The following is a 17,676-nucleotide window of genomic DNA, read 5'->3' on the forward strand; positions in this document are numbered from 1 at the left end:
CTGTGTGTTTTTCTAGATGTGGTTTTTAAATAAATAATTATATCTCTTTTACACCAAGCCCTGGTCAGTGTTTACTTGTTCTATTGTGTTCTCTTGACCTATTGTGAATACTCTGTATACTGCCTAACTCTTCTTGAGGGAAGTCTGACTGCTCAGCCACAGCTACCAAGTGAATCTGTGTGGTACAGACTGCTACCAAGTGGGTTTACTGCCAAACACCTGTAGTCTTAAATCTTTTGCAGTGGTCCCAGAGGGAACTGCACAGGTTTCTGCCTAACACCGCCCGATGCGTGTTCTACTTCTGTCTACCAGCGCTGTTCCTTTTGAACTCCTGACATCTCATGAGAAGCTAGACTGCTCACTCTGCTTGGATCCTCGCACTCTCAATGATCTTTTTCTTCACAGTACTCACTTTCAAGTCAGATACAAGATATTTAGTATTCTCTTGTATTCTAGGTTTGTCAAGCATATTAAAGTGACTGACTTGGCAACAGAGCACATTTGTTCTACCTAGAGGGGTGTGGGGGGGGGGGGGGGAAATAGGTATTTGAGAAGGGGTTGTCATGCCTGCGCCATGGGCGCATACATCAGCGATCAATATGGACCTTATTTTGCATTTTCGAGACTTTGATACTTTTCTATTTTTTCCAACAAACTTCAATTACCACAATGCACTTGGCTATAACCATCTATTCCTGGCTATTCCTATTGATCATCAGAACTACAATCCCCAGAAGCCCTAGGGATTTGCTCTGCTTCCACCAGCTCAGGAACAGAGAGGGAGGTGGCCGATTGTCTGCAGGTGTGCTTAGCCAGGTGCGACCAATTAGCCTGCCTCTGTGCTGGGCTGGGCAGTATAAAAGCTTCTGCCTGGAGGGGCTCAGTCTCTTGCATTAGAGTCCTTCCAGCAGCTTTTTGCTTCGAGCTACGTATCTTTGTATGCAGTTCCTCTGCATAGAAGCGGATCACGCTCCGCTGCTACCTTCCGTCCTTGCCTTCCAGCCGACCACGCTCCGCTGCTACCTTCCAATCCTTGCCTTCCAGGCTCCTGCCTTGCTGCCGATCACGCTTCGCTGCTACCTTCCGCCCTTGTCATCCAGGCTCCTACCTTGCAGCCGATCACGCTCCGCTGCTACCTTCCATCACTGCCTCCCAGGCTTTTGCCTTACAGCAGATCTCGCTCGACTGCCTTCAACCTACAGTCTTCGTCCGCTGGGCTTCCAGTCTAGCAGCCTTCTACAATCCTCCTGCAGCCTTCTACAGTCAGCGGCCCTACTCCTCTGGCCTCACTCCTTGCTGCCCAGCCCTTCTGGGCTCCTTGCCGTACAGCCTGCTTCACTCTGCTGCCCTAAGCCCTTTCCCTCGGGGCTTCCTTCCTTACAGCCCTGCTCCTTTTGGACTTGCCCATTGCTTCCCTGCTTTCCCGAGCTTTCTACCTTGTACCCTACCGTCCTCTGCTATCCACTTCAGTTTACATTCATTATTTACTTTGTTATGACAGTTCCCCTGTTTCCTGACTGCTGCTCCCTTGCTTTCTTCCTTGTTTTCAACCCTCAGTTCTTTCTCCCTATCCAATCCTGTTATACGGCTTTCCCTTCATTTCCTTCTGCTAGTTTGCTATTCGACTTCCTTTCCCTTGGATTTATCTGTTAGTGTCTTCTCTTGTACTGTTTGTATACCCTTGTACAGAGCTTGTTTGTTGGTTTCCGTCAGACAACCTCTGCCCCTTCCCTTGTCTAGTTTCAACGTTACAGACACCCATAGCTGTTGTTCCAAGCCATGAGCAAACAGCGTGGGCCTCTGTTATAGCAAACTGTGCAGAAGGTTAGAGTTTTCCTAAGGTTCGTGGAATACTCTCTTCCTATATCTGCATACACCCCAAGAGGGAATCCATTCTGTACCTTTTTCCTTACTACACTTGCTTACTCTTCGTTCTCCTTGCTTTCAGCTGTGTGTGTACTTCTCTGTCCACTTTACTGTGGCACAGCCACCCAAACCCTTCCTGGGTGTCCTGTGCCACTCTTAATAGAGTGCCATCCTTGCCAGGGGTTGGATGCATTAAGGCGGGGAATACAGCATTCCCGGAGAATAGTCCTCCACAATCCCAAAGGGGGCTTCCCTCTCCATGCGACCCTCCTTCGGTGCACCACCCCCAGGGGGACTATAGTACTGTGGACGCCACGGTCTCCCCATAGAGGAGAAGGGAAGACATCCTCAGATGTGTCACTAAGTATTCACACAACTATCAAATACATTATTACAAAAAATGTAGCAGGCGCCCCTCTCCAGAAAGAACGTGGCATGATAACCTGTTCTGTGGTTTTTTTCCCCACTTTGAGAGTTTGCAGCCATCGCTTTTTGCTCACTGTACCTTTCACAGATGGGAAATATCCATTTGCATATCAGTCTTTGCCCCGCCCACATGGGCAGTCCAGTACCAAAATGCTAGGGCAATTCCCTTCTGAACAAGAGTACCAACAGCAACCCCATACACGTGTTTCAGCCTTTTTGGGCCTCATCAGTGAAGTGGAGCAAAGCCTCTCTGAGCACAGAAAGAAATAAAGAACAGACTGCCAGGGAGCAAAGAAGACTAGCTCAACGGGAGCCACCACGGTCAAGCGGTGACAATTGAATCAGTTAGCAAACAAAGAAGCAGGACCTTCATGGCTCCCGTTAGGGCTGCAAGGCTGAAAATGCAGAAGCAGGCTTCTAGTAGCACAAGTTGCAAGTTGACGATCCTCCAAAGATGCACTTGGAACAGCAACAGCTGCAGCGAGGTTGTCCAGGAGAGAGTTGGTCAGTCCACTCGGTGGTCCAAGGACACATCAAAAGACTCATCAGGCACAGATAATTGAGCAGGAGTCGAGACTGGATGTTCCCACCGGTCCAGGGGTCGAGGTACAGACGAGGGCCTTCTTGTGATCAGTACAGAGGTGCAGGCCTTCACGGGGATATGGCTGGAGGCAATGCTAGTCACATGCAACTGTCGTCCTCTGGTCTTCAGCAAACTGCACTTAACCGAAGCGGTCATGGCTCGAAAGAATTGCTGCACAAGTCCTGTTTATCCAAGCTTTAGACTGCAGTCGCCACCGGGTCCGCTAGTGGTAAGGATCTGCACTATTCAAACTGGCAGGGGCTTTCCAATCATGAACAGCCACTGCCCAAATATTTTGCACAACAGGCACTCAATGACCTAAATGTGGCCATGGACGAGACAGTCCCAGCCTCCCACATCCGGACACACACACAAACACATCTACACTTTCCCTGGGGAAGCAGAGGCTTTGCCCAGGAAAGGGCAATTCCGGGCCTGAGATGGCAGTAAGGCCAAAGGACATGGCTAAACGACAGGCAATCTTGTTGATTGGCCATTTTAGACTATATGGTTCTACTTATAGCATTATACAGTAAAATGCAAAAGTACAAGAGTAAAAAGTCAAAAACACAGTAGAAAAGAAATCGTAGTGACCAGCCCATTCTTGACACATTTATAACCACAAAGTTACAAAAGAAAATATTATAAAGATACAAAGTATACTAGCCACACTTTAGATTGTGATGTGTGCAACTTTAAAAAATATAAGAAATTCATGAAGGGCGATATAGTCTTAAGTACTAATCAGATTCCTCATAACAATTAGAACAAAGCAAGGGAAGTAAAGCATCATTTATTTTAAACATGGCGTCAGTGGGTTTGATTTATACGAGATACATTTCAAACCACTCCGTTGTAAGGTCATTTGACAATCCTCTGACATGTGCAAGCAAAAGTGCAGCACATGTGTAGTTTTAGTCTTTTGTATATGCTGTGTTGGAGATAAAATTGCACAAAATCATAATTAAGCAGTGTTTCGGTAGGTCTTAACATCAATTAAAAGCAGCAGATTTCTAAGGATGCCATTCGAGTCTCTTAATGGTATGCTTTCACATGAAAAAATTCCTTCTATACTTGTGGAGTGGATAAAGCTCAAATATGTTACTATCTAATAGACATACAAAGAAAAAGCAGTAGAAATAAAATATATGTTAATGGCTGAGTCTAATATACAGTCTCCGCTATTTCTGCTGAAAGGATCACGCTTAAAGGTATCCAAAACATACCCATGTGTCTTTTAACCAGAAACACAAATATAAGTACATTATTTCCAAACTAAAAGCCCACTTTCTCGTCCAAGAGTTACCATCTTAACCGACATATCCATCTGCCTTCAAGTTAACATTTCTCGCTCGGTTTGACCCTGCCTCTGTCCCTCACTTTCTACTGCCTCCACTCTACTACTTCATCAATCATGTTCACATCCCTAAACACAACTGGCTGTAGAGCCTACCTGCACTTAAATATTTCTAATGTTGGTTGTTACATAATCTACGTATGCCCACTCATGTATTGTCCCCCGTGACTGTTCCATTTATTTCCCCCGACAATCTGGTCAGAATGTCACTCAAACTCACTCCATTGCAAGAAGCTCAGTGCTTCCTGTCAAATCTTATTTATTATCTATTGTACATTATTCTGTGATCAAAGGAGCATTGTTCCTCCCTGTATATATAAATGTATTGTATAGTCTAGAAATCGTGAAATATTGCAAAAAGCAGAAACCTACCTGGAAACAAAGCTCTGCAAGATTTGGAGACTCTTGTACAGCTATGGGTCCAGTCCGTCCTTCAGTTCCTTTCTTGAGGATGTCCAATATGGCATGGAGGCAGGTCCTTGGACATCCTAGAACACCTAACAGGAGGGAAAACACAAAGATCACATCGACCCAGAACAGGTCTATAGAAAAAAGGTACTTAATTTCTTGAAGACATTATGCCCACAGACTATAACACAACAGCTCTGGAACTTTTTCACGTTTCTGAGTTCACAAAGGACAGAGGTTTACAGTAAGCATTTCTGGCAAACATAGAATAGTTGCATGCTGCCCGGATTCTATGACTACCATTTTTTAGCACTGCATAATCCCCATGAATATTAAAGGAGAAGGCAACAATGGGTATGCTAATTAAGACAAAAGAAGAGAATCCAAAAATGGCAACCCTCCCGATTCCCTCCCTATCACAATCCCGTCAAGACGTTTAACAATTTCTTAATTCAAAATAACAATATTAAACAGGATATAATAATTCAAAAAAGAACACTGGTTGTATATATGTCAATTGAAAACATGAAAATGTAATCAATTCACAATTTCATTAAGCAAAAAGTGCCTGTAGAATAAGTCTAACGTAAACGGCTGACGCGTTTCGAGATCACAATCTCTTCTTCTTGAGCCAAAGTTGAACTAAAAACAGATAATACAATACAGAGAGTGTCAGGAAAACTATTTCCAAATGAGCATGTCAAGACAAAGATAAAAGCAAAGTCTAATATTGCTGTGAATGCCCTGATAAAGAATTACTTCAAAACAACCTTAATGTAGAAAACAGTACTCGTGTCTTTCTTGCAAAAGTGGATAATCAAGTTCTATCACAAACTAATAGTTATTCGACATTAAGACACATCTCAATGGGTATGCTGCAACCATTTTGACATCATGGCATACTTATATTAGCAAAGTATCCACAATGAAGCTACATGATACCACAGGAAGTGAAACAGCAGTTTCATTTCCTGTATTTACATGGCACTGCACAGCCAGATATACTTTCCTAATTGTTACCTCAGGAAATTGGAAAAGTGTTCCCAAGTTCAGAGGAAGGGAAAATGTGCTTCAAGCGGGACCATCAGCAGAATACTTTTCACACAGGCCAATCTAATATGGCCACATACCCGTTCGTCACATCGTTGCCGGTGTACAGACTATTCACCGAAATTATTTTCAATGAGAGCTTTTTCACCTACAAATGTTTAGTGAAAGACTTTCATTGAAAAAATCTTTTACTGAATTTTTTAATATCGAATGTTAACTTTTTTTAATGTTACATTGCTATTAAATATAACAATGTAACATTCAAAATGGTTAAGGTATAATGTATTTTTGGGTGGGTTAAATTTGTTTGGGAATGTTTGGGGTGTCTTTAAGGGCGGAAAACAAGGGTTTGCGGTGGGGACCCCAATACACTTTTTTTTAAATGAATTTGGTTATCCATGGTTAACAGGGGCTTGCAGGGGAGTGGGGGAGCAGACCACCCAAATTTAAAAAATGAATTTGGTATACAGATTTGCGGGGAACTCCCACCCCCAATAAAAAATACATTCGGTTCACAGGTTTTCGATATAACATTTTCAGTAGATAAACACTTTTAGTTATGTGAAAGAATTTCGATGAAAAATACTTTAGGTGTAAAGACATGCAACTATAATTGTTAACCATTCATTTTTCAATACTGAGAGGCTTTTCTGAAGTTCTCTTCTAACGGGTATGGAACACCAACCTTTGGTTGGTGTACAGGGTTTCCAACAAGTTATACCAAACTATCTCAGCGGTAAGTGTGACAACGCATTCTGGCTTTGCCATCAGGCAAGGATATGGCAGGTAAAAGTCACAGATATCACACACACATAAATGTTGTGCATTAAGGAATCATCTACAACAATATAAATATTAGATCTGAGGAATAGATATTAAAAAAAGAAAAGGTTTCTCAAAAGGAGTGAGGTGGGGGACACAGACCATGTTAAAAATGAAAAATGCATGTTTGGTTGTTGTTTCCGGCCCTAAAGGGGTCAACCCACTGTTTTATTGCTCCATTTCTAAAACCGGTACTTACCTGTAATGGCGATCTTTTGAATGCACTATGTTATGAATTTTTACACTTTGCAACTTTTCTCTATTGACCTCAACTGAGTACCCCAGCAGGTCTACTTTTCATCAGAATCCTTTTGATTTTTTAGGTGAGTAGGGCGGGTGTGCCTCTCTGAACTGCTTCTCTCATTTCATTTGGGGGTACACTGATCATTTCCGAAGGCTGCTAGTGCAGGGAATGTATCTCTTTGTTATATATTTTTTAACCTTTATTTTACATTGCAGCAGAAACCACTTTCAGTGGAGTGGACACTAGCACTTATTTTTCTTTAAGCAACATCCCAGTTCCTATGTGATGTGTACAGAACAGAATGGTGGCAGTGAAAGATTTTTCATCTTTTTCCCAGTGGGAATAAAACCTTTTGGAATACCATATATTCAAAATGGCCGTTTCTTGTGGTACAAATGTAATTCTTTTTTCAATCTATTTTGTTGGGTTAATACCTACGCCTCTCAGGTCAAAAATTGCCAGATAAGGATAAATTACACACTGTAATGTTCTTTCTACAGATTCTTCTTCCAAAGATTCCTCATGTGATAAATATCCTCATCTAGCTATGCTGCTGGGAACATTCTTCGACACTGGGCTTAGTGGACCTCAACTCGGTTGATCGTCGATCCAACTTGCTTGGTACACCATCGGCTCCGGACAGGACGTTGGGCATTGTATGTATACACCACATCACAACACCCCGTAACTCGACCGCTGCAGAGGAAAACAGTGAGATAAAAAGGCTAAGCAGCCCATAAGAAGTTAGCAACAACAAACTTCCCAACTGGAAGAAAAAAAACTCTGTGGAAAAGGTTCCACAGTATGCAGAATCATGGATGGTTGAGAGACCATGATGCTTGCCAGACAGAAAACAGTCACCCTCCCTTGGACCATCACCAGGTGTCTACTCACCAAAGTAGACGTGCATCAACTGCCAACGCTTTCTGAGCGGGGATGGATGGGTGGGGAGATGAGGAATCTGCAGGAGAAGAATCCATAGAAAGAACATTACAGTAAGTAATTTCTCATCCAATGGATTGCCTTTCTCCCACAGATTCCTCATCTGATAGACTCCTCAAGGAGTAAAACTGTGGAGGCAGGCAGAAAGTTACAATACCAGGTTTTGAAGCACTGTTCTGCCAAAATGTGCCTCAGACCCACGGGTAACATCATGATTGTAGTATCTAGTAAACGTATGACCACGTTGCTGCACAGCAAATATCCCCGACTGGGACCACCCCCTCTGTGGGTCCATCGATGCAGAGACCCCTCTGGTCAAGTGTGCACGGATGCCAGAGTGCAGCTCCTTGCCTGCAGACTGATAGCAATCCGCAATGCTCAAGATAATCCACCAGGATAGTGTCTGCGTTGTTATAGGCAGACTTTTCCGGGCTGGAGAGTAGGCCACAAATAGCTGATCAGATTTACGGAATTCTGTCATTCTAGCGACATAGGAACTCAAGGCCCTTTTGGGGTCCAGCTGATAAAATAACTCCTCCTCCCTAGCATGGAGCAGTTGTGGGTAAAAGACTGGTAGGTCTATGGCTTGTGAAAGGGGAAACTCAGATAACAATATCATTAAATAAAGACCAAGTGTATTAAATCATGTACACAAGGGACCATATTATCTAAATGTGAAGGAGTGTACAAATTCAATTTTCTCATTATTAAGCTCAAGTAGAAAATGTATTATGAATCAAGTGGATAGATACTGGGTGTAAAAATGCTTTAGTAAAACATTATGAACAGATAGAAAGAATTATTAATTGCTAACTATTAAAACTACTGTTTATATGGTTTAGGGGCTTGACCAAATGGTCATTAGCTCCTTTTCAATTATATGGTCACCTGTGTTCAAAAATACAAATGAACTTCTTTTAAACAACTGTCCACTGTAGCTATGAGAGTATATCAATTACTCATTATAAAAGGTTAATAATCTCTAGTGAATATTTAGCCTTGGTAGGTTCTCACACTTACCTATTCAATTAAGAATCAAATTGGATGGGAAAAAAAATCAATTTCTCGGTTCTCTCTCTTCCTATAGGGATGCAAATAAATGTGACTCAAAGTCAGTATCCTTACATCTGCCAGTCTTACACTGTATATTATTGGTAAAACAAACGCTTACTGGAATGATTCCATGAAGTAGCTTGTGTACGTTGTTATTCAAGGCCGGAATGGTCTTCTAGGGCGTTCTGATTCATCCGTTCAAAGCAACAGTGGAGGGGGGCACCGTTGTACGGCGACCAAGATGGCGGCTCTCTCCTAAAGCTGCACCCTGTGCCATCTGACGACTAATTTATGCTCTTCCAACAGCTTTCGTATCTTCTGATGACTACCGAAGTAATCCTTATGTGCTGTACTACCTGCTGATCCCCCTCCCGACCTCGCAAAGACACTGGTTGCCCGAGGACTGGCCGGCAAATTTTTTGAGTCAGGGAAGGAGGACATCAGAGACTTGCACCGCCCAGCTGCCTGTGGTGACTGTCAGCTGCTAAGGTGCGGGCGAGGAACCTGGAATGAATTCAATCCGGAGATCGGATTGTCAGCGGACCCCCGCATGAGGTGCGGTGCCCCACTGCTGTGACGCTTGGCGAGGAGCCGCTGCACGACCATCCCGCTGAATCTGGAATGCACACCTAGCAGCAAGAGGGACAACTGCAAAGCACATCGGAGGTGAGGCCCTGAGGGGAAAGTCCTCTCCTGTCACGCTGCTTGAGCGAGATAGACGCAAGAGCCACGGCAGCAGTCCCTCTCCTGTGGTGCCCACGATAGGATGCAACCTGCACAACTGCTCCCATATTCATAACGCTCCTCCTGCTGCTGAGACAACCTGATCTTCCCAGGCCCCTTCGCAAAGCGGCGTGTCATTGAGCAGCCGTATTACGGGTGTAGCAGATGAAGTCTTCCTGTGAACACTCCTTTCTACTTGATCGGTTGACTGCTAACACTCCAAGTATCCTAGCCTGAAGGACCCCGGCGACCACATTTGAGCAACCTTGTATTTCCCACCATCCAACTCAAACTTAACTTTAATCAGGTGCACACTGCCAACCAAACCCTAGAAGGCCTTCTGATATCCATGGACACTGTCTCCCCTGCTGACCGGCGCCGACTACAGTCAGGCTTGGACAGACCACCCTGCGCAGGCTGCGACCACATCTAAGATTGCCTGGTGTCTGCCCATACTGGCCCACTAACCTACTACCTTTTGCCCTGTCCGGCTCCCACCCGACTGTCCTACCACATCACTTGGTACAAATTGCACAGTGGAGTATCACTGAACACGAAGCCTACTACCCATAGTGCACCACCCTCCTTTACCCTTCAAAACTGTCCTACTGCACATAATGACCAAAGCAGGGTCCAAAAATCAACGCTCAATAAGCCATTATACCACATCTGCGCCTAAGCCCTCAACTTCCGACGGGATGTCCGCCAAGGCGGAACGGAACCTGTCATGATGGAGCTCACCGAGACCCAGCGCATGATGGCGTGCATGCAGGAGGGTTTCGCTAAGGTACACAGTAAGCTAGACGATATGACCAGCACCTTTGATTCTATCAAAGCACACATTGACAAGACTGACCTATGCCTGTCGAAGGCCGAGGTGAGGGTGGGCACGGTGGAAGATGACATGTCTACCAGGAGGGCTGAACTAGCTACACTCTCCAGGCGGGTACTTCATGTGAAGAAAAAGAAAGATGATCTGGAATCACAATCACGCTGTAACAATGTCTGCATTAGTCTGGGAGCACAGTTCTGAATCCTCCCTTGAACAATGGATAGAATACACCCTAATGCCACAATGACAAGTAAGATATGTGCACTTCACGAAAGTCATTGTGCAGGTTGGCTCAAAGAATTGTGGGCAATGCTACTACATAATTCGAACCAAGATGGGAGATTTAACCCTCCTTAGTTGGAATGTATGGGGCCTGAGCAACCCAATCAAGTATCGTAAGATACACCTTTATGTGGACAGGCACAAGACTAAAATACTTTTCCTGCAGGCGGCTCATGCCCTTCCTGCAACCTGTGAAGGGTTGGCTAAAAACTGGGGTACACATTGCTTTTACACAACTTACTCCTTGTAATCTAGAAGTGTCATGACCCTGGTGCACACGCCCCTTCCAGTGTAAATATGCAAAAGCAGCAGACCCTCTGGGGAGGAACATCCTAGTGTATGGTTCTCTTTCTGGGAGGGAGTTGGTACTAATGAACGTATATGGCCCCAATGTGGATGACCCCTAATTCTATAAAGATGTAATTTGTGAACTCAACCGGTACCTATACTATGGGGCGGAGACTTTAACACCATCCTAAACCCACGGTGGACAGGTCCTCCCACGCTCAAATTTCTTACACGTGGAGCCATCACTATCAAAGAGGGCATGCAGTCCCTGAAACTTGTAGATGCTTGGATGATATTAGATGCAGAGGAACAATCCTACTCCTTCTATTCATCTGTCCACGATTCCTCCTCCCGTATTGACTTGTGGCTCATTTCAGAGACGCTCCTTGGGGAAGTTATGGAAACATATACTGCCTCGCACCTACTCAGATCACGCCCCAGTCATCTCCCTGACATTACCATCACTTTCTAGACCACGCAATATCTGGAGATTTAAATCTCTAGCACTACAGGATACTGTATTTGAATCCACTATAAACACGTATGATTATTCTTTAAGGAAAATGTGGGTTCTGTGTCTTCACCCGGTACACTATGGGAAACACTTAAAATCTACATTATAGGAATAGCATTATCCTCTTAGTTCAGTGTTCTCAAAACAATCCGACATAGTATACTGCAGTGTGAAGATAAACTTAGTGACCTGGAACGAGGCCTGACTGCTGATTCCTCATTCGACCACGCTAACACAAATCAAAGAGGCCATTGACACCTTTAGAGTAAGCGCAGCGGACGAGGTAAAGTTCTTCGACGTCCCAACGGGGGCTAGAAGATATGGTGAGGGCGACAGACATGGGAAATTATTTGATTGCATGGCGCGTCACAAAAATGGCAGCGGATGCATCCCTGCTGTGACTGATGCTTCAGGTAACCTAGCACACACACCCACTGCCATCAATGAGGTATTCACAAACTGTTATACTGACCTCTAAACCAAAGAAGGCACACGCACGATAGAGGAGATAAACTTGTTTCTTAACACTACCGCTTAGCCAACTTTCTCAGGACATTAGAGCTCAGCTAGACCTCGCCGATATTACCCAAGCTATTGACCAATTGCCCACCGGGAAAGCACCAGGCTCCGACGGCCTTACGGCTAAATTATATAAAACGCTACAAGGAGATCCCTTTCCCCCCACCTTTTACAATGTGGCAGGAGTCGCTTGAGTCCCGATCACTCCAAGCCACCATGCTAGAGGTGGTCACCATGCTCCTATTAAAACCAGAAAAACCTGCAGTTCATACCGCGCCCTCTCCCTAATTAATACCGACATGAAGGTCTTTGCCAAAATACTTGCTACCCGCCTAGTGCCAGTCATGCCACATATCCATTCGGATCAATCAGAATTGATACTCGGCAGGTCCACATGACTCAACTTGGGACGCCTATTTAACATCCGAACGCAAATAGATCCCGGGGTCGAAGCTGTGGCTGCTGCCCCAAATATCCAGTAGGCATTTGATTCTGTGTCCTGGCAGTTCATGTATGCTGTATTGTCAGGATGCGGCTTTGGCCACGGATTCCTGGATGCTCTCTCCCTCCTCTATGTGTCACCAGTGGTCAGGGTCAATGCAAATGGGCTGCTCTCTCCACAGTTCACGATAGGCAGATGCACTCGCCAAGGGTGCCCCTTGTCCCCCCTGAAATTTGCTATTATCAAACATCTGGCAGATATGACATGCTTTAGACACAGGCACCATGGGGTCAGAATGGTGGAAGACCCAAAAGTAATCTCGCTTTATGCAGATGACGCGCTACTCTACCTTTGCGACCCGCAAAAGCACTTGATGCCCATCATGCAACTCATCTAGAACTCTGGGGAGACTTCTAGCATCTGAGTAAACTGCACCAAATCAGAGCCTTTCCCACTCACTGATGCTACTAACCCACCTCAAGTTCTTCAGGGTTTTCAATGGGCTCCAGAAACCATTCGATATCTGGGGGTGACAGTCGCAAGTAACCGCCTCACTTTGTATGACCACAACTACACATCATATATGACGCAACTGCAAGCTCAACTTGCACGCTGGACCCATCAAAATTGCCAGCAGAGTAGCACTTCTGAAAATTTCAATACTCCCTAAACTCCTGTATTTGATTTTAAACGTCCCACTGTAGCCTGGGAGGGCGCTATTCTAAGAATTAGATGGTGAAATCTGCAGATTTGGATGGCACGGTGGCGCAGTGTGGATGAAATGGGAAATGCTGACAACCATTTGATAGGGGAAGTTTTGCTGCACCTAATTTCAGGTTATACTGGTTGGCTGCAAAGGCACAGTTTGCGGTTTTCTGGTTCATGGATGAACCCCCCCACCCCGATGTACAGCTCGAGAGACTCTCGGCCGGGGACCCAGCCGAGGTTGCAGACGATTGCAGCTTTGACCCTGCTAGCGTCACAGCACAGAATTTCGAAAGAGAAAGGCGTTACAGCTCCATTCCACAAGGACTTCCCCCTTTAGAACTGCATTCCCTCTTTGCCATGGGCGGATCCCGGCTCCTGTAGGGGTTGGAAACAAAAGGGATTTAATACAGGGGGTAACTTCATCCAGGGCTCTGATGTTCCTGGACTTGCTCGTGGCAAGTCCTCGCAGTGGCTGCAATATGCTGGTCTATGCAAAGCTTGTAAGAGAATGTGGGACTGCTTCATAGTCATACCCGAAAATGATTCCTTAATCGGATATGTGGTGACTCCAGGCGACAACCGCAGGCATGTGTCATCGCTATACCGCCTGATCCAGGCTCACTGTCGCACCACATTACAACGCTCGAACCAAATTGTCTGCGGACCTCCTGTTCGATCCGAGTGACGACCTCTTGTCTGATATGGGAGCACAAAGTGTCATAACTCCCGATTCAGATTGATACAGCTAAAAGTGTAGTATCACTACACCCCATGTCGACTCCATGTGTTCTACAAGGAATGTACCTGAGCATGCCCACGCTGCCTGTTCCCTAACGCCAGGTATTTTCATATGATATGGGATTGTCCCAGACTTACGCCATTTTGGAATGATGTATGTGCAATATTGTGTGAAATGATCTGCAAAACTGTTCACCCCGAGCCCCCACCACTGTGCCTGTTCTAAATCTTCTACCCCTCTGAATAACGTGTGTAAATATGTACGACTGTGTCTCCTTTTGGCTATACGCAGTTTCTTATTGCGATGGACAAGCCCACATTTCCACAACAAAGACCACTGGCGAAAGTATGTAGTGTGGGAGAACGCCATGGAAGACCAATGGTCACATATGCAATCACCCCAATCCGGCCCCATTGACATATGGACTCTGCTCAATTCGTATCGCCTGCGCACAAGGCCAACACCTGACACACCCGCTGTCACAGGGCCCACATAATCTATATTCCTGAGGTGCCCAACCCGCTCGACATAGATTAATATATTCCACCCAACGATGTGTCCTAGTACTTCCAAGCGGTATCTGATACCGCCTGAATGTAAATGCCATCTGCTCCGAACTTCGTGTCTACAATGTTATTTCCCTGTATTTGTGCCATGTCTTACCTAAGTGTGCCAATAAAGAAAGTGTTAAAAAAACAAGAAACAGTGGATTGCAGCCAGCAAGTATTTGCAATGGATTCAGAGCATCTAATTTAGATTCATAGATATTACTAGATCTATTTTATTGAATTGTATAAGGCATCTATACATTTTAAAAGAGGAAACTATGATTAACAGTGTTTGATCTTAATGGCATTTCCAGTGAAGGTTAGAAAGTTGCCTACTTAACCGCGATTGTAAAAATAAAAATGAACCTTGATCCGGGTACCTCTTGAACACAGACAAGGCCGTCAAATATACTTTGACTGTGGTAACCTGAAAGCCTGCAGAGGCCAGTGACAGAAGGAACTCTATCACTGTAGTGGTGGGGGAAAGAGATGAGGTCAATCTCACGTTGCCTGCACCACGCCACACATCTTCACCACCTGCACAATTACAGAGATCTCGTAGACGGCCTGTGTGCAGCCAGCAACACCTCGAGTACCTCCTCCTCAGAAGTCCAAGTCATCATACCTCATCCTCTCAAGAGCCACACATGTAGGTTGAGGGATTCCAGGTTCGGGAGGAGTATCCGACCTTCCAACTGGGTTAGGAGATCCAGGCGACGAAGTAACCACAGAGGTGTGTAGATGGTCAGATCCAGATGTTGAGTACCATGTCCTCCATGCCCAATACGGGGCAATCATGATCATGATTGCTCGAAACCTCTTCATCCTCCTAAGAACCCAGGGGATGATGAGTATCGGAGGGCAGGCGTAGCGGAGAGGGAAGTTCCAGAAATGCATCCCCTAGCGTGCAGTTTGCTGAGAATTCCCTCAAGCAAAACTGTCGGCGCTTCCCGTTGGACTCTGTGACAAACAGTTGCACTGATGGGGTACCCCAGCGAAAGAAGACCTCCTCTAGGACTTCCTGGCACACTTCCCACTCCTGTGAGACTGCTCTGCCTTCTCAGAGCATCCACCAAACTGTTCTCTGTCCCCGCCAGATGAACTTTCTAGCCCGAGATCAGATTCTCCAATAGCCAGAACCATAGCTTTATCACCTCTCTGCAGAGGGGGAGGGAGCGCACGTCACCTTGCTTGTTCAGGTAGTGCATGGCCACCGTATTGTCTGTCATGATCAGGACATGCTTCCCCTTCAGAGATGGAGATAATGCCTTCAGGGCCAACCTGATGGCTCACAACTCTAGCCTGTTGATGTGCGACCTGGCTTTCCGACCAAAGCCTGTTCACCTGCAAATCCTCACAATGAGCGCCCCAACCCTTCAAAGAGACACCCGTGACCACTCGGACCTGAGGCCACATAGGCCAGAGGGGTTCCCCTGCCATGAGATTGCTGCAGTCGGCACACCAACCAAGATAGTCAACCACTGACCTGGATACCCTGAGGTAATCCGTGAGGGTACTGGGACCACTGACCCTGTAGGAGCCATTGTAGAGATTTCATGCGCAGCCTGGCCTCTGGGACTTGTGAGGTTGGCATCATGGACGGAGACAAACAACAGATTCAATGTGTTAAAAAAAGGCTTTTATTAAAAAAATGTTAGGGAGAATTCTCATTTATGGCTAATTTCCCTCACCTAGTGAGTCCCAGCTTTGCTGGACTTCAGGGGTTTTATTTTTTCCACTTGGTGAGAGTGTGAGCCCTTTTTCCCACTCTTACATGTGTTTTGCCATGTGTATTTCTACTGTTTGATCTTGGGCTCACCACTCCATGAGCCCCACTTTTGTGTGTATTACACAGCACCTTCCGTGCAGTGACACAGGGTTGTCTTTGAGACTTCCCTCTGACTCAATTTTCCTGGGGCTGACTACAGTCCCCCTGAAACAGGTAAAGTTGCCATTTACTTTATGTAGTCATTTAAAACTACAGACCCAGTACACCCCATCTTACATGGAGTATTGAAAAGGGTTAGTTCCCATCCCTTGTTGCCTGTGCCTCTGTGAGCTTTATTTTGCTCTATTAACACTAAGACTTGGCTGGTGGAAGTGGTATCTACACTAACTTTTCTACCGCGATTATATTATCTAAACGTGGTACTGTTTTAAGCTATTAGATTAGCCTCAAACTTAAACCCGCTTGGCCAAATACTTTTTATTTCGCCCCGTTTGGATTTTAATCGCCATTTCTTTTTGTTAAATTCCTTGTGTTTTACTTTGCGTGGCAAACCAGGTTTGCCTCCTTTGTTCACCGACCTTTGGCGGGCTTCAGTCCAGAAGCCCTCCTTTGGCGTCTGGGTGTCTAGGTGGGCTGAATGTGAGGGGGGGGGGGGGTGTAGTCAGCCCCTGCAGAGGGTATCCTTGGAGACCCAAGTGGCACTTTGTCTTGATTGGCTGAGGTGGTTGTCCGGGCCGGACAACCCCCCTGCTTGGTGATTGACAGCCAGGCTGTGTGAATAGGGGATTTTGGTATAAGGAACAAGTTACTTACCTGTAACTGTTGTTCTCCAGCATGGGTCTGGCATGGATTCACATGCTCATGAATATTCCCCGTCGTCAGGCTGGGAATCCTCGGTAAAGAAAAATCAGTATCAGTTTTGTTTCTGATCTGTCTTTCGTAGTAGTAACAAATCACTGATCTCTGCGTCATACTGACCACAGCCAATGACTGCCATCTCCCTAAGCCCCGCCTCTGGCAACCATATTCAGATTTGGTAGCACGTGAAGTGGCAGTATGACCAAGTGAAGAGCCGCAGAGGGGTAGGCGGGAGGGTTCGCATGTGAATCCATGCCAGACCCATGCTGGAGAACAACAGTTACAGGTAAGTAACTTGTTCCTTCTCCAGCATGGGGTCTGGCATGGATTCACATGCTCATGAATAAAAGAATACATAGCAGTACAAACATGCACAACCACGGGAGGTGGCAAAGGCTCAACATTAAGCATTACATCCAAATCTCAACATTAAGCAATTCTTACCTCCTCACCAGGATCACCTTAGGCAAACAGGTTGCGCAGCACTGCTTGGCCGACCCTGGACTCCTCCCTGGAATCCTGATTGACGCAGTAGAATTTCGTGAAGGTGTGCGTCGACCTCCACGTAGCAGCCCTGCAGATGTCCAGCAAGGGCACACCAGATAGGAACGCCGTGGTAGCTGCGATCGCTCTGGTGGAATGGGCTCTCGGACGGCCAGGCAGCGGTCGGTTTGCCAACCGATGACAGTACATGATACAACCGGAGAGCCATCTGGAAATGGAAGCCTTCGAGAGAGCCTTCT

General features: G+C 45.7%; 1 protein-coding gene across 1 annotated transcript in view; it reads right to left on the minus strand.

The window, feature by feature from the left end:
* Positions 1-17,676, minus strand: part of NUP205 (nucleoporin 205) — a 1,887,652-nt gene that overhangs the window by 967,817 nt on the left and 902,159 nt on the right. The window contains exon 22 of the mRNA XM_069628771.1: positions 4,605-4,729. Within this exon, the coding sequence (XP_069484872.1) occupies positions 4,605-4,729 (125 nt within the window). The remainder of the gene's footprint in view (positions 1-4,604; positions 4,730-17,676) is intronic.

Source organism: Ambystoma mexicanum, chromosome 12 (genome assembly GCF_040938575.1).
Source record: "Ambystoma mexicanum isolate Mex_15411 chromosome 12, UKY_AmexF1_1, whole genome shotgun sequence".
Taxonomy (NCBI): domain Eukaryota; kingdom Metazoa; phylum Chordata; class Amphibia; order Caudata; family Ambystomatidae; genus Ambystoma; species Ambystoma mexicanum.